The 24,935-nt window shown below is 38.6% G+C and overlaps 1 protein-coding gene across 1 annotated transcript in view; it reads left to right on the top strand.

Annotated features, from left to right (window-relative positions):
- CUBN (cubilin) overlaps window positions 1-24,935 on the top strand; it is a 148,106-nt gene that overhangs the window by 19,526 nt on the left and 103,645 nt on the right. The window contains exons 16-27 of the mRNA XM_086741510.1: window positions 442-604; window positions 810-1,000; window positions 5,942-6,098; window positions 6,720-6,898; window positions 7,387-7,549; window positions 7,800-8,016; window positions 9,013-9,143; window positions 17,418-17,604; window positions 19,903-20,063; window positions 20,596-20,777; window positions 21,437-21,593; window positions 24,094-24,281. Coding sequence (XP_086597636.1) covers window positions 442-604; window positions 810-1,000; window positions 5,942-6,098; window positions 6,720-6,898; window positions 7,387-7,549; window positions 7,800-8,016; window positions 9,013-9,143; window positions 17,418-17,604; window positions 19,903-20,063; window positions 20,596-20,777; window positions 21,437-21,593; window positions 24,094-24,281 — 2,076 coding nt within the window. The remainder of the gene's footprint in view (window positions 1-441; window positions 605-809; window positions 1,001-5,941; window positions 6,099-6,719; window positions 6,899-7,386; window positions 7,550-7,799; window positions 8,017-9,012; window positions 9,144-17,417; window positions 17,605-19,902; window positions 20,064-20,595; window positions 20,778-21,436; window positions 21,594-24,093; window positions 24,282-24,935) is intronic.

The following is a 24,935-nucleotide window of genomic DNA, read 5'->3' on the forward strand; positions in this document are numbered from 1 at the left end:
CTACGATTTATAGATTCATACTATAGTACAGTCCATGACTTGATATGTAAGCTTAGGGCTTTTTCTCAAGTACAAAATAATGGTTACAGAATTCACCAATATCCAGTCATAGAAATGTGAAGCTGGTTTGGAACAACACGTTCTCAAAATTGTGCAAGGCAGAGCATGATTTCAGGAAAAGAGATCAACAGTAGATCTCCTGATACTTTCTTTCCCTTTCACAAAACCCTTGATTACTCACCTAAGAGCATCATCACAGGTATGCTGATGGGTCTGTTACTTGGTTTTTGTGTGTTTAGAGGAAACTTCCTATGAGCTTTCCCTCCATCAACCATCTGCAGTATCTCCTGGGGCCCCCCTCAATAACTTTAAGAGTGTTGGTACTGTTCACAGCTGGCAAACACCTAATAATCCTAAACGCTGATCTACCATTCTGTCTAGATTCGAGATGGTCTTCTTCCACAAGACCCTGTCCTTGATAAATACTGTAGCACTGGATCTCCACCCCCACTCCAAACAACTGGTCCATATGCATGGATTCACTTTCACTCTGATGAGTTAGTTACCGATAAAGGCTTCCACATTCTTTATACAACATCACCTGGTAAGTTGAATTCAGCATTAAACGTTGGTCTGTGATATTGCAAAGATATAGCCAAGAACATATGAAAGGATGTAATTAACACTTGCTATTTAATAATACAGAAATCATCTTTGATTTGCATCCATTGTACAGAGGCAGCCTAAACTGAAAGAGTTACCATACCTGTGGATATCTCAATTGATATATTTTTTTTTTCTTAATATAGCAGATCCAAGTTGTGGAGGAAATTACACGGATAGTGAAGGGGTTATCACATCCCCTTTCTGGCCTAACCCTTATATCAACAACCGACAATGTATCTACATTATCAAACAGCCAGAGAATGAAAAAATATACCTCAACTTCACCCATATGGAGTTGGAGAGTCACACTGGTTGTTCATCAAATCATATTGAGGTGACTTCTCTTAATCAGTTGATATGAAATGTTGATTACATGTGTGTACAAAAGCATGCTGCATAATTTCTGTCCCAAGGGACACTGCAGAAATAGGTGTTAATCAAAGGACTAAGAATACCCATTTTTTAGGGTCCAAAAGTCACAGTGGCTAAAAGAGCAGGACTGTACATTTGGAATGAAGCAAAGATAAAAAAAACAAGAAAATCTGTCTAGCTTAACACTAATTCTTAATTGGCTGTACATGATGAAGGTGGAGTTTGAACCTTTAATAAATGCATGCCAAATGCAAGAAAAATAGAAATAATGCCATAACCACTCTGCAGCAGTTTCTGGAGTCACGGTGGTATATGGAAAATCTTGTTCTGGCACAAATAGGAAGCACACCATATATGTATTTATATATACATATACAGGTACATATATACATATGTTATGCCAGGAGTTTATTGTTAGCATAACTGAAATCTAACAAGTCTCATTCAATAATTGTTATTAGTCTAAATCTAATCATTATAGAAAAGATAACAGTACAGTTAGAATGTTTCTATATGGAAAATGTAATAATAATCCAATAGTAATGTTGACACTAACTGGCATCCACCTGAGGTGATTTTTATGTTTGCTTTTGCACCTAGCTCTCTCTTCATTGGTCTGCAGCTTCATGTTACGTCTGAATTTACTACTACGGTGTGCCTTTTAAGTGCACTAGGTATCATTTATTCATTTTGTTTGTTATCCCTAAGCCCAGTTTTGTCCAGCTCCAGGTCTGCGTTTCTTTAACTGACCGCGGATGAGGTTTGGGATGGGGCTGTGCAGGCTGGGGGCTTCCAGGGACCGTGGGGGGCAGGGCATGGCCTCACAGTCAGGGCCCATCCCACCACCCTGGCCAGGGAGCAGGGCAGCCCCTGGCATCCCACACCTCCCCAGGGAGGGGATGGGCCAAGGTCAGGCTGGGATGTGGGCCTGTGGGTGGGCCTGGCTCAGCAGAGCCCATGGCTGTGCAGGGTAGGGATGTGGGGAGCTGGAGACCAGCCCTGCTGCAGGATTGCTGGGGCAGGGACTGAGGGCCCTGGGGGCTGACATGTGGTCCTGGGCCATGGGCAGGGGGCTCCATGTGGGGGCTCCAGGGGAGGCAAGGCTGGGCCAGTGAGTCCTGGTGGTGCCCTCAAGGCCTGGCAAGCTCTTTATGTGGATGGCCTGTGTCCCTTCTCTTGTTACCCCATCCCTGTTCTCCTCCGTGCCACGCTCTGACTCACCACATCTCAAGGCCTCTGCAGTTGTACCCATCCTGTATTTCTCTATACAGTCATAAATACCTCATCCTACATGGAATGACTGCTGGGTACTGCTGTCTGTATAAAACTGTAGCTGTACCGCACAGAGGTAAACAGAAGTAAAACAAACTGGGCACAGATGCTCGGTTGAATAGCAAAGGTGCTGCCACAGCTGAAGCAGGTAGGAGAAAGCTCTGCGGTCCCAGCACAAAGCTGAATCCTGCACTGCCGGCTAGGCAGTTACGTGGCAGTGGGGTTTGCTTTTGTGCTTAATCTCTTCTTGACCAAGCGAGGAATAGGCCTCTGTGTGCTCCATGCAGTTAATCTGTTTTTAAAAGATGTTATTGTGCTGACATCGTTCCCCTTCCCTCCTCCTCTAATTCAGAGACTTTGGTTGGAATGAAGTGTAATTAATTTCTGAAATGAGAGGGGAAGTGTGTTTAATGAAAACAGACAGCTTTTGTTTGTTTGGCCTGGTACTCCTCTTGCCTAATTGCTGGCAGAACAGCAGCTAAATTCACAGCAACCAGAGAAACAAAACCATTTCTGTTGAACACAATCAGTTTGTATTAGTTCAGCAAGGCATTTACCTCGCTGTTTGCTGATCAGCCGCAAGCTGTTCAGTTTCCCTGTGTTTCTGTCCTCTTCTTTCTGCCCTCTCACTAAGTGGCTCAGCCCAGAGCAGAGAAACAAGACTGACATTTTCTGACTGGGACAGTTGGTATGACTAAAGTACTGTGCTCTTTTATCAAGTCATAAAATCATAGAATCATAGAATGGTTAGGGTTGGAAGGGACCTTCAAAGGTCATCTAGTCCAACCCCCCTGCAAGGAGCAGGGACATCCCCAACTAGATCAGCTTGCTCAGAGCCTCATCCAGCCTGGCCTTGAACGTTTCCAGGGATGGGGCTTCTACCACCTTTCTGGGCAACCTGTTCCAGTGTTCTATAACTCGCATCGTAAAAAAATTTTTCCTAATTTCCAATCTAAATCTACCCCCCAGTATTTTAAAACCATTACTCCTTATCCTATTGCAACAGGCCCTACTGAACAGCCTCTCCCCATCTTTCTTGTAGGCCCCCTTGAGGTACTGGAAGACCGCTGTCAGGTCTCCCCGGAGCCTCCTCTTCTCCAGGCTGAACAGCCCCAACTCTCTCAGCCTGTCCTCATAAGAGAGGTGCTCCAGCTCTTTTATAATCTTTGTGGCCCTCCTCTGGACCTTCTCCAACCGGTCCATGTCCTTCTTGTGTTGGGGGCTCCACAACTGGATGCAGCACTCCAGGTGGGGTCTCACCAGGGCAGAGTAGAGGGGGAGAATCACCTCCCTCGACCTGCTGACCACGCTTCTCTTGATGCAGCCCAGGATGCGGTTGGCCTTCTAGGCCGCAAGGGCGCATTGCCTGCTCATGTTGAGCTTCTCGTCCACCAGCACTCCCAAGTCCTTCTCCTCAGGGCTGCTCTCCATCTATTCCCCGGCCAGCCTGTATTTGTGCCTGGGATTGCCATGACCCAGGTGCAGGACCTTGCACTTGGCCTGGTTGAACTTCATGAGGTTGGCACGGGCCCACCTCTCCAGCCTGTCAAGGTCCCTCTGGATGGCATCCCTCCCTTCCAGTGTGTCGACGGCACCACACAACTTGGTGTCATCGGCAAACTTGCTGAGGGTGCTCTCTATCCCACTGTCCATGTCGCCGACAAAGATGTTGAACAGGGCCGGGCCCAACACAGACCCCTGAGGGACGCCAGTCGTGGACCGGTCTCCACATGGACATTGAGCCGTTAAAATACTTTCTCACTGGGTTTTATAATGAAGTTCAGCTAGGGAGACAGCTTTTGGATGTTTAAGTTACTGGAAAAGTCATAAAGTTTTGTCACTTTGAAAAGGTACAGATTATTCCTATCCCTGGCGACACCAAGAAACCTGCAGAATTTCCACAGGGACCAGACACAGTTCACAGGCACTTGCTCAGGGAGGGATGTTTAGTCTCTTACTAAGGAAGGAACAGCCTGGGACCAGACATCTGCAATAAGAAACTAGGGACAATAAAACTTATTTAAGAAAGACTGTGACATGGTGCTGCAGAGGTAAAGTATCAGCCAAGATAACTCCTTTTCCATGCTATCCTCCTAACTGGCAATAGGAGACATTACTCACACAGTTTAGAGAACCTGTTGTTTTTATCACTACTCTCTGGGCTTTATCAACCAAAAATGTGAGAAGAATCAGCTCAAGAAAAAAATGTAAACTCCTGTGAACTATAGTTCTGGAAACTTTCACTGCTGTCCAAATATTTTCTAAATATTCTGGCACAAATTCTGATCTCAGTTGCTCTGCTGTAAATCCAGAGTAATTCTGTCACCTTAAATTCAAATTACAGAGAAATTAAAAATATCTGTTAGTCAGAAAGCCATCTCACCAGCTTGAGACTGCCAAAGCTGGGCAAGCAGGCCAGCTACTGCCTGCTCACCAGGACACCAATGAGGGTTCCCTGCCTCCTCTCACAGCCCATGGAGGAATATAGCTGAGGAGGGAAGAAGAGGTGATGAGAGGGGACCTGAAAGCTGGATGTCTCTGGCTCTGCTAATGATTTCACTGGCATGATTTTTTTGGGGGATTGACAGCATATAGATGCATTTAAAAGCAGCTCCAGCTACATGAGCTACCACTTTTACAGTAGAAAAAAGCTGGTTTGTTTTCAGGAGAATCTTGGGGAGAAAAATCACATTATTTACCTGGGCAAATAGCAGAAGACCTATTTTTTAGACCTCATCTTGTTGGATGCACTTTTGGAACAAGATGACCACTTCAGAGGGTGTTCAGAGCTCCTTGCCTATACCAGTGCTCTGCCTGGTCCTCTGGATGCACCTATTGTTACTCACAGACTGTGGGTTCAGGGCCTGAAGTTCAGAGGAGCAAATACCTCTTTCCTTTCTAGTCTGTTGACAATCAGGATTTATAGTCAACTTCTGGGAAAACACATAAGATACATTTCTCCTTTAATTAGCAAATTGATTGAGGTAAGTGGAGTGGCAGTGCAGAAGGTAAAAGCTGGAAGTGATTCCCTGATATAGCTTTACTGTCATTATCATGCATTGAACCCTTCAGATAAAGTAATGGAAAAATATTAGTGTACCTTTTTACTGCTTTAAGGACTCAGAGCTCCATCTCCTGTGTTGGACATGTGCATGTTCTGGAGAAGTTCCATTGAAGTCACTAGAACCTTTATGGCCAGAACAAGAAAATCACAAACACTCCTTTTTTTTTTTTTTCTGCAGCAGATTTTAGTGGTGGCAAAAAATTTCATAGCTATCAACTGATGAGCACCTTATCTGTCTATTTCATTATTAAAGGTGTCACTTTTGGAAGTATAGGCCCAAATTGTACTAAAGCTGTGGTTCATAGAGAAGATCTGTTTCATTGTAATATCTTGTGACAGTAGCATGTGTGTGTCTTATGTGCTCATCATCCAATCCTTCCTGTGAGCTCTTATAAATCATGTGCTTATGCCAATTACTGTGATGACTGTTTGCCTCTCTTACAAAGAAGTGAAATAGTTACTCCTTTTCTTGTTTAGCAGCTCTTGTGAGATTATAATTTTACCCTTATGTCAGATGCCAGCGCTTTCATGATCGGATGTTTTTCTTTTTTTCTTTTCGATGACTAGGTTCGGGATGGTGACAGTGAGATGTCTCCTCTTATTAGGAAATTCTGTCATAGTATGCTTATGTCTCCAATCACTTCTACCAGTAACAGTCTCTGGATCAAGTTCAAGTCTGATGCTTCTGTGCAAAGGGCTAGCTTCAGGGCCATTTATCAAGTTGGTAAGAGGAACTGGTGACTTGAATGGCGAACTGATCTGTAATTTGGACACTTTCAGACATTTCTGTGCTATATTATCCACATAATGTGTTCAAAAGAAAAGAAAGAAAAAATAGAGTCAATTTATTTATTTATTGCTACTTTTAGAGATGCTAACATGATGTTTGCAGTAGGTCTGTTGTAGGCACTCCTAGCATGCTTGGAAATGCAACCCTCCATTGCTTCTATTAATGATAAATCACTTACTACTAACATACCAAAGATGATATAGCTATAATTTTGCCTAAATATTTTTACTTTAATTTTTCCTATCTTTTAATTCTTAATCACCAACAAATATATCTGTGTCTGTGAAACAAATAAGTCAAATCCATTAGTTTTCATGGGCACAGTGAGATCAGTCTTCTGTATATACGTGTTAATCTATACTTAGTTAATATGTATACTTATAGCAATATGTTAATTTAAGTACATTCTTAATACTACTGGGATGATCTGTAGTAGATGCTGTAAGAAGAAGGGGTGGTTTTCTTCTAATTTCATAGTGATATTTAATAGACATCACATCATACATTCCTTGAAACCATTGATGACAAATACTCATTCTTGGTGTCTCTTGGCAGCCTGTGGAGGCTCCTTGTATGGAGCAGGCACTATCCATTCACCTTACTACCCCAGGATGTCCCCTCACCCAAAGACCTGTGAGTGGATCATCTCCCAGCCAGATAGCAAAGTGGTGATTCTTAACTTTATTGACTTTGACATTCGAAATACAACTACTTGTGACTCGGACTACATTGAGGTAAAGAATAACACACACATGCTATGAATAGTAGATAGATTCTTATCTGTTCCTTCTCATACTTGTCTCCACCAAAGCGGAACTGCTTGACAGGCAAGCACTTCTTACAGCAGTTATAAAAGCTTTTCCAGGTTCACAATGGGATCCTAAACCTCTTCTTGGTTCTCCAAAGATGATATGACCATAATCAGAGATGAGTATCAGGTATCTTTAAATAGACAGACCTGGTTTTAGGGGTTTATGTGCCACTTACTGTTGAGGGTGTAAGATCTCAGCTTTTCTCCATCTGACATGCTTTGGATAAGAAAGTGCTTCTCTAGCAGTCATAAGGTTGCATTCTATGTGCCTGAGTAGAAACCACGATGAAGAAAGGATAGGGTTTGACTTAGCAAGGATCTCTTTTATATGGTTCTTATGAATTCACTTATGCTTACAACTTTAATATAATACAAATTTGTACAGGATATTTTGAATACACTGTTTTTCAGGTCAGAGATGGCAACAACACAGACTCTTCTCTTTTGGAGAAATACTGTGGTACAGCTGTACCATCTAGAGTGCAATCTACACGGAACAATCTCTATATCAAATTCAGAGCTTCCTCTCTTACCAACCTTGGCTTCAGAGCTGAGTACTGGCCATTAGATACAGGTAAGGATTTTTTTTTTGGTTGTTTTCTGTGTACAGTGTTGGGACTTTCCAAATTTTCCTGTACATTGAAAACAGTTGGCCATCAAGTTTTATGATAGTGTAATGGGAGATGAATTCTGTATCAGTTACTGTGTAGTATGCAGTGAGGAAAAAAAGACTATGAAATTTCAGAAATAAAAGTAACCAATTTTATAAGTACCTTACTTTTAAATAAACATATAATTTAACCTGATGTTTTAAATCTCTACAGTATGTGGACAGTCTCTCACTGGACCGGAAGGAACCATTACAAGTCCTGGTCACCCAGATGTCTATCCACATGGTATTAACTGTACCTGGATTATCAACATTCAACCCGGCTACCTTATCCGCCTGACATTCACTTCATTTAACTTGGCATTTGATTATAGCTGCAGAAAGGATTATCTTGAAATATATGATAATACCACTATGCAAAAATTGGGAAGGTCAGTATGTCCATTAGCCTTCAGAGCTGAATTACTGTAGAGTGAGCACAGTTCTATAGATCTCAACATCCAATTTGTTTCCTTAAATTTTGTGTATAATTTCTCTGCATTACAGAAACAATAGCAGTAATTTCACTGTCTAGCATAGTAAAGGCAGCTTTCTTTCTTTGAACATGGAATGAGAACCACATTTAATAAATATTATACGGGGATAAACTAACTTGTGTCAAGAGGACAGCTTTTTTAAGGACAGGTTTCAATAGCTGGCATTTTCCAGCTCCATTAACATTTTGATTTGTGGGAAATAAGTTAAAAAGCATTAATATGCTCAGGAAAAGATGGATTTGAAACACTTGCAGAAGTGAAATAAAGATTACTTAAAAGATTGTCCATTTGGATCTCAGCAAAAACTAAACCAAGGTTTAAATTTTATAGGATTTTGTTTTCATTTTCTCCCGATATGTGATTTTGTCTTAAGGAAGAATATTTCCTTTTTTTCCCTTTCGCCAAGACAGGGTTTTCCTGCTGTCTAGAATTCAAGAACATCTGAACTGCTTGGGAACAGTATCCAGCTGCAGCTACAGAATGTAAAGTAGTTGGCTGACATGGCAGTATTTTGGAAAATATGGAGCACATGACTCTCATATTATAATGGAGAGCATTTTGCGACCTTAGTCTTTGGCCAGCCACTCTGACTCCTACAAAAGAACAGAACATGTTGTAGGTGCAGCAGAGAATAATTTCAATAAGAATTTGACAACTTAATGAACAGTTTCTCCTCTGACTTTGCCACACAAGTTAGATTTGTACCCTTGTACATGCAGTGTGCTATTTAGTCCTATGATACAGGGTATATGGCTGGGATCTGTACCATCCAAAGGAGAGATTTGTGTATGTGCAGCTGTTCGAACATCTCAGGAGAGCTGAATCCACTTCCAGTAACTCAGATGTTTCATAAAGTACTGCCATTCAATTTGGGGCATCTTTTTGCTACAGGTACTGTGGAAGATCAGTTCCACCATCTCTCACTAGTGGTGGCAACATGATGATGCTGTACTTCGTGACCGATCACAGCATTGCATCTGAGGGCTTCTCAGCTAATTATATCTCCCTGGATGCATCAAAAGGTAATATGTCAGTCTGATAACTATGCAAATTAAATGTTTTCAGCTGTCACTGTAAATAACTACATTTAACATTTATCCAGTTACAAATAACTACAAGAAACAGAAACATTTTCTGTGTTAACAGAAGACTGCCTGGTGCCTCTTCTACCCCTCCTTATTTATCCTGCTTTATTCACAATCTTTTTCCTCCCTAGGAAAGCAGAAAGCAACTTTGTAAGCAACACTGCTGTTCTCTTTAAAAAGCCAGTAAGAGCTGACATGGCAGAACTGCATTAATTATTTAGGAAAAGTATTTTCTAAATTTGCTTTTTCTGTTCTGAGCTGAGTATGTGTGATCTAGGAAGCTCAGCAATCATGGACAACTCACTTGAATGGGAGACTCTCAGGTGCCATACAAGTTAATTTTGTCCCTATTAAGGTGCAATATTGATGATGGGCAGAGAAAGGTCATATAGGATGAAATTTGATAAAGCAGCAATATAATCTGAAAGCACAAGCTGTTTTTTTTCATTATGACAGAATGCAATGTTTCTGTCTCCAGAAGAGTTCAAGGCTCCTGTTATGCCTTAAATGCGTTCTTTAAGTACCTCCTTTTGAGTGGGCAAGACATTCATCAGCGGGGTAAAGACTACTAAAAAATGATCATTAATTCCCTTAGTTCTCTAAAGCAGAAAAAACCTGAGAAATTACTCCAAATTCAAATAGATTTGAAGATTTTCCAGGAGGGAGGAAAACAGTGTTTTCAAACTAGCTGAACCCTACATACCTGATCCAGTGTTTGCACATCTCTCCAGTACTGAGAGTGTTTTAGCAGTGACTAACCTGCACTTGAAAAAGCAACCTCTTGTGTAACTACCAGTTTCATAGACCCAACAGACATGGATCTGCTATGGCTGCCCTTGCTGCTAAACACAGATCTGTAGTAGAAGAGAATTCATGTGGGGAGAGACAGGTTCTGCCTAGCAGAATTGAATCACAGAAGAGGTAGATGGGACAATGAAAAAAAAGTAAAAATGAGAATATATTTGTAGCTGGGTTGTTTGTGTATCCATCATTAACCATTTTATACCTGCTTTGTGTGTGAGAGTGCAGGCTATGAGAGATTTATTAGATGAATACCAGAAATTCACAGCACTCCTTTATGCAGCCATAAACTACCAATGGCTGCTCATGGTTTGCTCTTAGTTTCTTTATTTTTATTTTTACTACTTTCTGAGTTTCTCCAACCTGTTTAAAACCAGCAAAATTTCCAATTTCTACCTTGTGAAAAATAACTACTTTCTTGATGACAGCTTGGAAAATTTGGCTATTATTTAATCTCTCAAGCATGTGTGTAGGCGAGACCAGTAACGATTTTGCCACTGTGTTTTTAGTCAATACCAGATAACTTATAAATCCAAATAATCCACTTTCTCAGCTGCCCTCATTCATATTTGAGTTATTTGGCATGGGAACAAAAAAGCCAGTAAAAACAATTAAGATTTAATGAGAACTATTCCAAGGAGGAAGTTTCTATTTGTTAGAAAATAATAGGCCAAACCCCAAGTTCTACTTTTAAAAATCTTTCCAAGGAAGACTCTGTAGTTTGAAAACTGAATTTTTACTAGTGAGAAATTGTGACATTATCAGCTTCATAAAGTTTTTTGTGGGCCTGTTTTTGCAGCTGCTGACTGTAACTTCTGTAAATGCAATTGTTGCTTGTCAATGTGGTATTTTTTTTTTGTTTTACCTCAGATTAATATTTCATGGGTAGATTTGATTCCTTCCTAACTGTTCTTACAGCAGCTCTTCTCAGAAGAGAAGATTATCAAGATCAAAATGTTCTTTACTCAACACTAATCTATATTTCTGTCTGTGTGTAACCCTATCTGTTTCTCTGGTTTTGTTAGTTATCTCATTGCTGATGAAACCCAAGATTTTCTGTCCAGCTTCACTACTCTTCCTCTTCTCTTCCATATTCCTCTCCTTTACCACCGCCATGGTGACTGGATTTTCTCGTCTTTCATCCAAAGCACTGCTATATGCATCATGTGAGGTTCAAACTTTAACAACACTGTCCCTGGAACAGTTTCAAACCATGCCTTAAAAAGGCAAGGCTGTCTTCTCTTTAATACTATTAGCAACTAGAAACTGTATAAAACGTTTATATGAAATAAGAACTGTATAGTATCTTAATCCAAACTCTAAACTATGGGTATAATTTTCTTTCCCCGTAATTAACACAGGTATCTTTACTACTCTTCAGCTAAACTAGGCTAACTCAATTCATTCTCACTCAGGCCTAGAACTACTGATCTCTAGAATAAATGCTTTTTCACTTCAATCACTGTAGTTCGCATAACTATGGCAAAGTAGCAGACAATTGCTAAAACTGAGGGTAATAATCCTATAGCAAACATGAAAGTATGATCTGTTTTCTTTAGAGATTTGTTTCTTTTGGTCCCAGCGTAAGCACAGCAATATTATAAAGCTGTCAAAAATACTGGATTGCTAACATTTGGTTTTGATTAAGAATAAAGTCTTTTGAAGCTGAATAAAGTTTTTTTTGTGGCCTGAGAGAAGGCGAATACATGTGTGTATGTGGAGTTTGCTGTGAAAAGCAACTCCTCACTTCCCTGAAATCATATCAAGTTTTGTTTTCCCACTGTGAAATGTTTAGGCTTGATATTCATCTTATGTATATCCAGTTACATTAAGGTAGAAAAATGCTGAGTATTATCATATCTGAGAGGTTTGCCAAAGCGATGTATTTTTTTTCTTTACATCTGCTGCTTATTTTCTTTTTCTTTTTTTTTTTTGCTAAGGAAAATATGGTTCTAATAATGTTTCTTATGCCACAAGAATCCTTCATATTTTTGAGCTCTGTTTTCTTAGCCAACTAGAGTGTAACCAATATCAGAACTGGTTGAAGCTATTCTGGTTCATATTAGATGTTTCAATAGGCTTTTGCCTGGAGTTATTTTACAGAGAATGAGCAATTGAAAAGATGGACAAGATTATCACAAAAAAAAAAAAAGGGGTAAAAAAAAAAGGATAAGTAGGACTGAAAAAATGTTTTTATGTAAAACAAAACCAATTTCTTTCTCCATGCATCTTGGCAAACAATGTTTTTGTTAGGATAGTTTATCTGTGATATATTAATTAGTTGAAAAGTAGCCTGAAAATAATGGCAAAGCTATATTTCCTGGTCAGAAGATTTGAATGCCACAAGATACAGCCATGGCCATGGTCAATAAAGTGCAAACAATCGTTTTAGTAGTCTGCCAGTTAGTAGTTGTGAATAGCTCATATGGCAGGAATACAAATGGAAATCCTTCAGTCAAATATGCCCACATGATACTAGTTATTTAAAATGCATATTGCCTACCGTACTTTGGAGCTTAGTTCTTGGCCGTCTTTCTGTCTTTTAAAGGGGAAAGTCACATGGAAGGCAAGGTAATATTTGGATTTATTTCCTAGAGTTCAGGTTTCAAATAACAGATGGATGAATGTCACTACAGCCATTTAACTGTTATGATGGATGTTGGGTTTTCTATTGCCCATCTTGGATGACCACACCACAAAGAACCCACATAAAATTACTGAAAAATCTTTGAAAGGGCTCACTCTTTCCTGGAAGTGTTTCTAAGGGTCTTGAAAGATCCAGGCCACATTTTTTTCAATAGGAATAGGGCTAGAGTCAGTGTATGTATTTTATTGTCCTCTACTTCTTCACAGGTAAGTGGGAATGCATTTATTTTACTTTGAATTGAGGTTTTCGGGGGTATTTTTTATTTGGTGGGATTTTTTTTTCATTTGTTTGTTTCATTAAATAGGCTTCATTTCTGCTAAGAAAAATTAGCCTTAACAAGGTTTTTAGCAGATTGCCTTCCTGATAGAGTTTTTATTCCTGATCTTTCTCTGGCTTTGGTGAAATACCAGATTTTTCCTCCTTATCATGATGAATGATGAATGATATTATTTATCAAGAGGGATAACTTGGTTTTAAATAACTTCATTGTCTGGTATATGTTAGCTGAGAATGACTGACTGGAGAAATTGGAGTTTGAGAAGGATGAAGAAAGAAAGAACAACATTTGTGAGCCCATGGACTTAAAAGCTGAAAGTGATGTATAGATTTGCGTGTCTTCTTTACTCATAGCTGAGTGCAAGTTGAGATCTCAGTTCCCATCTTGCTGACTGAACCCAGTAATTATTAGGAGGATGTTGCCTGGCTTTTCTCTTCAGCTGAACGAGCAAAGATGGGAATGGAAAGTAATGTCTGACAAATAAATGCATGTGGAGATACAGGGCATGGTTGAACAAGGCTGAGCTAAGACACAAAAAAAAAAAGCTGAAGTCCTGCATGCATCTTGGGCATGTGCTTAGCACATCCTGAGTCTCAGGAAAAGGGCCCAATCCACTGGCAACTGAGAACTTGCCAGGCTGCTGTAACTTGGTTATGTTTGATCAGCGTATTAGTCTGCCTATATATATGTATAGAACTCTATAGTTTATGTGTTTATGTGTAAATCAACTGAAGAGAGTTGGAGATTCTTTTTGAACAGCTGTACCAAGTGTTTCTAAGGAGTTTGGGTCTGAAACGGTACAAAGGAACTTTGTGCGCCTTCCTGGTAAAAATTAAGCCTCTTAGCACCTGCCAGCAGCAGTAACAAAAGGCCCTAAAGTGAAGATGTGATTTTCTGTTGCCTATGGAGAGGCATATACTTCCTTTTTTTTCTAAACATGCATAGTGTTACATAAAAGTCTAATTGTTAGGGATCCCAGTTTTTCTTCATCAGAGCAAGATCAAAAGAAAACTGCCATTTTACATACAACACTATACTTTTATTTTTTATTAATTAGAGTTGTGGCAACAGATGAATATCTCTTTATGGGAAAAAACATGGATATAATTTTCTGCAATATGTGTGATTACATGAGCGAGTAGTACAAAAGCTGGCATTTTTCTCTGCTGTTGGCTATTACAGTGGGTTACTGCCATTTATGGCATCTTTTTTCAGAAGAGCAAACACATTAAGTTCCCAAATCAGAAAGCAGATTGAATAGCTTTCAAAACCTCACACACTGGCAAAGCAAGATGTGCGATTGTCCTTGATAATTGCTGCCTCCTGTTTTTCATGAGCTACGATAAGTGTCTTCAAACTAAATAAATTCATATTTTTGCAGGCATATAATAATCACATTATGTCGTTAGACAGCATTCTGAACTTTAGAAAAGGAGTCAAAGAACTTTTCTCCTGCTAACTTTGCTAGCAGTTTTACCTGAAGGAACTGTTACTGCCCAAGCACACCCCCTAATGCTGTGTTAGTGAGGTGAGTGCAAAAGGGGAGTGCCAGCTCTCCTGCTGAAAGTAGAACATATCTAATGTATCCAGTTACCAGAAGCGAGTTGGCTGTTCAAATAACATGGGTTCAGTTATGCTTTTCCTAATCCTTATAGCAGTGTATGCTCAGTCTAAACTGTAGCCAGAAGTCTGACATTTCAAAGGCAGTTACTGTTCCACCTTCTGTATTTATCCCACTTAGTTCATAAAGAAGATCATTATGTGAAGAGTAGAGCAGTATACAGCATCCCGCTTAAAACAGCACACTTGGGATGTGAGTTTTCGTATGGATTACTCCCAAGAAAGTAAACTTTGGTGAGGGAAGGAACCTGGACAATTCTGTGGAAATTGTTCTTAAAAGGGCTGATAAAAATATTTTGGCTCCCGTGTTCCTAATTGTACCCTTAGGGCCCTTATGTAGTACATCAATTTTAATATTCTCCAGGCTGAAAGCTACTATTCATGGTCTCAGCCTCTGAGTGAATAAGTGCCTTCCATGAGGAATGGCAGTACTGCAATTCCTCTAACCATTAACGTGCATGAGTCAGGCATTCACCCTTCCAAAATTGGGAGGACATTATTACTTAAAATAGGTAAGCTAATAAATATTTTAATTTTAATTTTTTTATTGCTTTTTTTTTTTTTTGTGTAATGAGCCATTAAGAAGAACTTAGGTCAGATTTCTAAGTCAGATTTCTAACCCTGCAGGCAGGGTTCTCAAGGAATCATATGATTTAAGGATCTGGGATTGATGGGAAACCCTACATATCATAAAACACCATTACAGCTGACATGACAGCAAGGCCATTATAAAGATTTATAAAGCAGCACAAGGTTTTTAAGGTGATGAGGGCTAACCAGGTTTTTATACACATACATTAGAACATATCTGTGATGGAACACAGAAATAACTAAAATTCTAAATAAAGACTTTAATAGATCATGATTTTAGGTAAACCCATGCATGAAACCTTTTCAACTTGTTAATACCAAAGCACAACCTAATGGCAGAAAATTATTGGCCTGTTTCTGTGCCATGTTTCTTTGTTCTCCTTGTGATGAATGAGGAACAGGAGTCTGGTAGCTAGCTTTGGGGTATTTATTCCACAGAAAACATTTTCAACAGAGGCCTTCCAAGTGACTAAGAATGCAAAAAACCACAATTTAAAAGGCCACCATTAAAAGCAAAAGTTTTTCAGTAGTTAGAATGGATGGAGAACAGACACATAAATGACTAACCTTAAGCATGGAGGACATGAACTGTAATTTCATGTCTTCCCCCTAAATTATTATGCATATTGAAGTGTTAAGCACAAGTGTTACTGCAGTGCAGAAAGAAGATTTCAGAGGTCTGTGGCAACCAGTTTAAATGAGTATAAAGTTAATAATAATATTTTTCTTGCTCTTTCAGTTGTGCTTTATAATTAGTCTAACCCTGCCTATTTGATAGAAAGTTCTTAAGAAATCTACTTTCATTTCTTATATTTGCAACCTGTAGGACCTGAAACAGGGGGATGGAGAACCAGAATGAGCTTCCAGGGCCATAGAATCCAGCCCACAATTTTACGCTACTCCCCCTCCCCCCTTTTTTTGGCCAAGAGCTACATAATGACATAATGCAATCCCTTCTTAATTAAATTAATCAAACAGTATCCTAAAAAACAGGAGACTTTTCTTCCCTTTCTGCATCTGTTATCTTGCTTGGATGATTGCTCTAGGAACTCACTTCCTGACAGAAACTTTCTCCTAATTTTTGTGTATCTGTATTCATGGCCAGTTTTTAACTTCAGAACTTGTACTGTCATTGAAAGTGTGTTCTATTTTTCTTTTCTTCGTGCTTCTTGATTCTTGTCTCTGTCTTTTTCTCCTGCACTTGCTAAGCTAAACAAGTTAAGCACTTCTAGCATCTCTTGCCTACTAATCTACTATTTTCCTGCTGTCTCCACAACCTCTGTCTTACTTGTTCTCATTTGATTTCCAGAACATCAGTGACCACGGTTGTCCACATTTTTCCAGGTGACATGTCACCATTAACTTGGGCAGTGGCATCAAGATTTGATGTTTTGAGTAAAAACACCTGACATGGATTACATTTCTTCTTGCCCTTTTTGCAGCCAGATCACAAACTTTACTCAGACTGTGATCAACTAGTACATGACAATTGTTGTCTCCAAAATAAGTCTCATGTACCATTGTATAGCAGATATTTTTATTCCTAGTCTTTATATCTGTGCTTTTGAAAGAGCTTCTTTTTAATTATTGCTCAGGTTTGGGCTCAGCGTTAGTCCACACTATTTTCTTCTTTCCAGCTCATAATACCAAGATACTTCTACAGTGCTAACAGAAGAATTGATGTAGCTGTTTTTAGTATAAGACCTTAAGTAGAACTGCTTTGTCCTCACAATCTAAGGATTATATTATTTTCTGATTGATTGTAGTTTTGGCCCAGAAAATGGGAAAATAAATTTGTATATAAAATACAAATCTTCCAGGTTTAATCACGGGGAATGCCTGAGAACAATATAGCGTCTCCTCATAGCTAGAGACTGCATTCAGTTTCCACCACGACTGCTTTTCAGAAATTCAAGAATCCTACCTTTTATGTTGATCAAGACATCCCTTTCAGTTTCCTTTCTCTGCTTACCAGGATTTTAGGTCAAAGCCAACTTAGGCAGCTGGAACTACTCTTATGTTACCTGTTTATTACAGACACAGTGTTCTGGTGAAAGCTGAACAAATCAACTCAAATATAAGACATCCCATGAAAAAGATGGATTCTGGTTTTAATTTATAGTGATGATATTCAGCAGTAAAATGTGTCCAGGAAGAGTCATAATGCACAGGAACACAGGATGTTTGCTCCTCTGTCTGTTGGAAATACACACTTCCTGTTACTATAGCATACATATTAAATTAATTCATACTTTTTTTTCTTTTCTTTTTAAAGTGTGCTCACATAACTACAGTACTGAAACTGGTGTGCTAACATCTCCAAACTATCCCAATAACTACCCTGTCCGAACGGAGTGCATATATACCATCACAGTGGGAATAAACAGACAGATCATGCTGCGCTTCACCAACTTCACCTTGGAAGGGAATAAACTCTGTACAGATGATTATGTAGAAATCAGGCAAGCCTAATTATTTCTCTTGTCCTTATTACTGATAACCGTGGAAGTTATCCAAATCCATTTAGGTATGTTCAGAAGCTATAGTTTTAACTGTATACCTGTGCTGTCAATGTGGGAAAAGGACTTAATAGAGAACTTTGAAGGCTGCCTCCTCCCATCTGCTCTGTTGTCAGCATTCCCACTAGGTAAATTCCAGTTCTTAGAGCAAGGGGAGTATGTGGACAATGTTTCTATGCATTGCATTCTGGTTGTTTTCCTTAGTGCTGAAACAAAGTGTTTTATTGCCTGTTTTGTGACATATTCTGTTTTATGTTTATAATCTTTAAAGAGTAGCTATTCTTTGATGCAGCACTAGGAACATGTATATAATCTGCGATATTTGTCTATACTAGCATCACTATTCAATTTAGGATATTACCATGGTGATTTCTAGTAAATTTTACAGGACAGAGTCAAGTAGAAGAAAGTTGTATTTGCAGGAAGGTTAGCTGCATGCTTACAATAAAACTGCGCCAAGTACACGTTCTTTCTGCTGTGTTGCTGTATGGGATTTGCACTTTGCAGTGTCAGTGCACCCATTTTTGTTCTCCTCAGCCAGCTGTCTAGATGAACCATGTCTGCAGAACACCAGTGTGGTATTTTACTCTGAGCATGCCATGAGTTTCCATAACCTCAACGACTGCCATGATAAAACTAATTCTGAACATTATACCAGATATTCTCTATGGGTTATTCCTCTGTAACTAGTGTCTTATTTTTTAGAACCATACAAAAAGCTACTTGCTGAAGTTGCAGTATTGAGATTCTGAATTCCTGCTGAATTAGCTGGTTGTTTTCAGCTGTACCTACAAACTGGAGAAAGTTATGAAAAACAGAAAGGCTTTTTCAATATTTCCTAAGTAAAGTGTTTCATTTTTTTTCATTTTAAAACAACAATTTGAGATTAAATTTAATCTAACTTTATTTTAACAGTTAACACCTTAATTTGGAGTAGACCTGAATTTCACTTTTTCACCTCAAGAACGGAAAGCATTGATTTATTGCATAAATCTAACTCTGCTGTCCCTGTGAAGAGCTCAGTAGCATTAAACAGGTTTTAAGATACAGCTGGAACATTTCTAAGTGCAACTAAGCACATTTCTTCTTTCATAACTGGATTTCCAGAATGTCTCATCAAACCTTACTGTTTAATTAATTTACCATTAAATGGGGTAGCTAGATAAGTCTTACATGAGGTGCCACTCTGGTTTCTTGTCCTGAGGTGTCCTCTGATAAATTGCTTTCAGTCAACTAAGAAAATTGTTCAGCTGATCACAGCTGCAGAGGCTGAGATGCAAGTGAGGGGAGATTCTGGCACAGTTCTTCAACTGCCAGTAACCTGAGATAGTGGCAAGCAGTTTAAGCTGGGAGGATGACAAGAAAACAGAGTGGCAAGGTCTAAGTGGAAATTTCTCTCAAAAGCAGGTATAAACCTGTGAAAATGTAATTGAAAGTATTACTGTCCACTTTAAAAAGCATCATATCAAGATCACACCCATATATAGATATAAATGTATTTATTATTTTCCTAATGACATATAGGGTATTTGTAATATGAAACTGCTTAAAGGTAAGGTTAGAAAGCAATTGATAAGCAGGTTGTCACTATCTTTTTTATTCCTATGAGACATGTGCAGGTGGCAAAACAGAACATTAGATGTGCATCCCAATTACAGTATTAGAAAACATTACTGGAAATATTAATGAATTTAAAAATGTGAGATAATTGGTTGTAGAAACAATTCTGAAGGCTAAGAAAATGTTTGAAAATACGCAACATATCAGTTCTGAGAAGTGGGTTGCCATTTGTGTCATGGCAAGCAAACTTTTTTTTTTTAATAGGTCCGCTCATCTGGTTTTGTGCCAGGCTAAACAGTGAGAAGTGAGCAAACTGTTATTTCTTCAAATTAGATTATCTTTGGTTACACCAACGATTGCCACCTTGTAGTATACAGAGAAGGTCCTGCCTCTGCAGGATCGAGTCTACTTGAGATACTTCTTGAATCTGTCATTGTATTGACAGACTCTGGACAGGCTGCTGAGATGAGAGTGGACATACCCAGGAAGAAGGTGCTTCTGGTAGGACTTCTTACTGCAGGTAGCAGAAGTCCTCCAGTATTTGGTAGCTGTGTTTCTGAGGAAGATGAAGAGCCACGATTAGTCTTTCGCAGGCCTGAAAGAATCCCAAGAGTTTTGATTTGTTAACATTTCTCATGGTTTCCCTCTTTGACTCAAGGTTTTTCTTTTCTATCATTCAAGAGATGGAGGCTATGAAACTTCTCCTTCTCTTGGAAAATACTGTGCTACAGACCTGCCTCCTATTATAATCTCTCATGGTAACAAGCTGTGGATAAAGTTCGTAAGTGATGTATTTGGCACAGAAACGGGATTTTCAGCAGAGTGGGATGGTACATCAACAGGTAAAATGACCATATCAAGTATAAAACCATTTTTACATGTCTCATTTTTTATTTTTCATTTGTATTTAATTTCTTACCTTTTCCCCCATATCTTTTCTACTTCCCAGCTTCTAAAATCTGTCTGCTAATTATATAGCAATATATATTAATGTTGTTAAGATCAAGGATACAACTTTCTTGATCTTTGGGCTTTCTTTTTCTCCATAGGGAAGGATATATTATTCCCTAGATATAGTGTAGCATCAACTTTCTTGTATGTTTAGGAAAGCAGTAACCAAGAATTTAATGGAGAAGTTTCCATTTGAAGATTAACTATCTATCAGGTGCACCCTTCAAATTAGATAGTTACTATTTGTAGGTGCTACGGGCTCTCTTCCGCTTACAATGCTGTTGGCTAAATGCAGATTTTTGGGGCATTACTGAAGATGTTCAGGGCATGTGAAGGAGGCAGTAGTACTAATCTCACACATCATGTCTAATTCTCTGCTCTTCTAGCTATTAAATGTTGGTTTGGTTTCTTTGCCTTTTTCAGGTTGTGGTGGGACTTTGATGACAGCTTCTGGTATCTTCATGTCTCCCAACTACCCTATGCCATACTACCACAATTCAGAGTGCTACTGGTTGCTCAGAGGAAACCGAGGAACCCCATTTGAAATCCAGTTTGAACAGTTCCATCTAGAGTATCACCAAAAGTGCAACTTCGATTTCCTTGCGGTATGTACCTTGTGCCACTTTGCTCTATAGGAGGCAGCTGAATATGAGTGTGTAGGCAAGGAAAAACACATGGCCCTGGACTTGTTCACAAGTTAACAGACTCAGAATAGGAAAGCTCCATGCTGACATGCTACTTTCCTGTCACAGAACAGTGAAAGGTAAGGCAGCAGTGTTATGTAGCTGCTGGTAAGAAAAGCATTTATGTCTAGATAGAAAGGTCACTGAAACAAGAATCTTTCTGTATCTTTTAAATTTGCTGTGTTTTGGACTAAGGCCTTAGTATGCCCTCTTAGAAAATTACAATTAAAAGGCACAACAGTGTCAATAACCCTATTGTTAATCCCAAATTTCATATTTGAATTGTTGCATAAATTATTTGACTATTTTTAATAGAGTTGAAATTAAGTGCAATTTTCCCCTCTTGGTGAGTAAGCCCCTCAAAACCCACCAGTATTTGGTTACTAGCTTCCTGTTTTTCCACTCATTTGCTTGTTTCTGAAATGCCTGTCAGGCTTCCTCGGAGCAGAAATAGAATTTAACCTCTTGTATACCCAGTAACAATTTCCTAAGCAGACATTTGTCTGAGGGAAATTACTTGGATTTGTAATGCCATCAGCTTTATTAAAGTTTTGTTTTGTTTTTTGTTTTTTTTTTTTAAGGTATATGATGGCAACAGCAGTAATGCTAAACTGCTAGGTAAATTTTGTGGAAATCAGATACCTCAACTCATCCATTCCAGTGGAGACACCGTGTATGTGAAACTGAGGACAGATAGCACTCTGCGAGGTGGAGGTTTTTTAGCTAAATACAAACAGGGTAAGTAAGTGAAAGAAGATGAGAAGAACATGTTTCTACAGTTCAGCTTGTTCCTGAAACTGCTTCTTGCAGACCCCTTACGTATTCACGAGCAGAGGACAATGTATAAAGCATATTATTATATTATTGACCCAGATTCTCTGGTCTGCTGCAGTCACAGAACAGAGAGATAAAATTTATCTGCTCATCTACCCGTGATGGAGATTATCTCCCCCTTAGAAGAAAGCTCATGAGGTGGCTCTGCTTCTGTTAGCTGCACCAGTGGCGCCTACCATTCCAGATTTACTCAGAAAAACAAGTCCTGGAAATGCATAACAGGGCAGATTGGACGGTTCTTGCTCTTCTGCTCACACAGTCTCCTGACTTTTTAAGAGAGAAGACAGAGACAACAAGCTTCTCTGCACTTCTAGCTGTTTGTGAGGCAGGATGGCCATATTGGATTGTTGTGAGTGCTTAGGATCATTTAGCCTACCTGGAACACTTCAAAAAGTTTCATTTTTTTATGTGAAGGTAAGGGTCACGTTTTTCTTGCAAAGATTTTTTTTGTGTGTGAAATAGTTCTACCCCAGAAATATCAGAATAATAACAGTTGGAGAAAAATTCAATAAGATTCATAACAAATTAAAGTCATTTTGTTCCCAGTCATAACCTTGAATATTGTCCCACTGTTTACTTTTCTCCTTATACACACTAGCATAATTGGTTAAATGCACATTGGAAGATACAGAATTTCACCACATAAAAATTTATTTGCAAGCATCTTTGTGTACGCTAAGTGTGATATGCTGGATTGATAGAGACTGCTATAGGTTTATAGACATTAAGTTGTCCTAGTTTTGGACAACAGTAAATGGATTATGAAAAAAAGGCTATTCATCCAAAGATGGTGCATACAATAAATAGAAGACTGAGGGAGCTTTCCCTCCCTCGTTCCTTAAAGATATCACAAATTCATCTACCATGTACTTTTCAGACTGCAAAGTCAAGACAATGTATTAGAAAAGGGTTCCCCTCCCTTCATTAATTAAACAGAAAGAGCACTTTCAAAGCATTCAGAACATAAGCTATCAGATAATGTGATCTACACTTTACATTCATTTTTAATTCATCAAGATGCCTCAGAGAAAGCTTTCAATGGCTTGCCCAAGAGTTAAAATTATGTAGGAAACAGTGGTATGAAATAAGGATGCTTAGAGGCCAGAGGCATTTACATGTACATGAAAGAAATGTAATGATTAATTGGAAAACATTGCAAAAGAAAACTTAGTATCAAATTAACATTCAAGGGCATCTTTATGTCTGATATGTTTCTAATAAAATCCTGATGGCAGTGGGTAGCAGCTTTTACCCATGTTGCATTCTTCAAAATCCATTTTGTGGTCTTCATTGTGTCCCTTCAAATAGTTGTATGCTTCAGTGTAGCTTTGCAGAAAAGCTCCACTCCACCTGACTCTGACCTTCAGCTGTATCCTGAGCATTTTGAAGTCCTAAAAACATAGGCCTTGCTGCTCTGCAAATCATTTAGAAAGAATATAAAAAGTTTGCAGGAGGTAGGTGTATTATCCCTTGTGACAGACAATAGAAGAGTTTTGCAAGTGAATCTCAGCTATTTCTGCTGTTGAAACACTGCAGATTTGCTGTACAAAGCAAACAGCCTGTCCTGCTCCCCACCTCCTGTTACTTCTCTGCTCCCGATACACACTGTATATGCTGTCTGCAAATGAGGGATTGCCCACATTGATATTTTTGGTCTTTAGTGAAAGTTGGATACAGGAAAATGAGACTCACTGACCTAATGTCATAACTGTATTTTCACTCTTTATCTAGTTCTTTTTTTTTCATTTTCTCTGCACTTTAAGGAAACCTCTCATTATTCCAGGTGAGTGTTCAGTTCTTATGCTAAAATGTTATTGGATGACTCATGAGGAGTCATCCAATGTCTCCTTTTTAAAGAATTTCATTATCACTTCCAGTTTCTGAAGCTAGAAAATCCAATACAAGTGGTGTACTTTCCATTTGGTGTTTTAGCCAGGGTTTATAATTTTTTTTTCCAGTTAATCACTTTAATCCATTAGTCAATCTTTGTTGAGCACCCTCCCCAAATTTTTTCAGATTTCAGGGCGAATTTCTATTATTAGTTTAAAAAAAAAAAGGAAAAAAATGAAGAAAACTTGTTTCAGGAATAACTCTATATTTAGAATTCAAGAAAACTGCAAAAAAAATAGATATGTACCACATATACTGATGGGTCTGCAAGAGTCAGAAAAGAAGGCTATAACAGAGCTGAAAGATTCAAGTTTGGAAAGTCTGGATCTTATTTGCAACATATGCAATACGTTCTTCAATAGATCGCAATTCTCTTTCTGCATGATTTCTCTAATCTGTAACTAAAAATATTTCTCACCTTGTAATGCTATCGGTAACTTCAATGAGTAATATTTTGAGATACTGGGTTAATAAGCACTGCACAAATGTAATTTATTATCACTTTTTTTTTCAGTTTGCCATGAAGTACTGACTGTGAATCGTAGCCACGGCATACTGGAAAGTTTAAATTATCCAAATAATTACCCATTAAATGAGCACTGCAACTGGACTATCCAAACTACAAAGGGAAACACACTCAACTATAGCTTCACAGCCTTTGATTTAGAAGATGAATCTGACTGTGCTCATGACTTCTTGAAGGTATGTACCCAGATACTAGAAACAAGAAAAAACAGGTCTTCTGCAATAAAGAAAACCAAAAAGAATTCAGAAGACCAAGGGGAAATTTACTTGATCTAAATTTTATCCCTGTTTCCTCTGTGATCAGTGGGGCGTGAAGTATTGCCAGAGAGCACTTCATCCTACCTTAATGTAGATGTCTGCAATAGGGAGGATGAATCACTTTGCAGATCCCTAGACTTGCTACAGTCAGGCTACCATGTTAGATTAGATGCACTGGCTTTTATGTGAGATATCATGATTTCAGCTTCATGTAAAGAAGAAGAAATCCTAGTAAATTGATTGCAAAAAGGCAATGAGCCCAATTATTTTCCTCTTGTTTTTATCTGAGAAGGAGTGAGGAATGCTCAAAAACTTTAAAATGTGTTAATTCTACATTTTTCTACCCTCCTAAGGGAGGGTTGCTGTGTCTCCTGTTTACATTTTCATTTTCATAATTAGTCTGCTTCTTTATAAGGGACTGAAAGAAACTGAATTTACCCACAAACAAAATGGAAATTTTTTAGCCAAATAAAACCATCCAGTCAATCTAAAGCCAAGTACCTTTTATTTTCATTTCCTCAAAAATTTCATTTCATCTCAAGATACTTTCTCTTAGTTTTGTACTTTGTACTG

The sequence above is a fragment of the Chlamydotis macqueenii genome, chromosome 2 (genome assembly GCF_036417535.1).
Source record: "Chlamydotis macqueenii isolate bChlMac1 chromosome 2, bChlMac1.mat, whole genome shotgun sequence".
NCBI lineage: Eukaryota > Metazoa > Chordata > Aves > Otidiformes > Otididae > Chlamydotis > Chlamydotis macqueenii.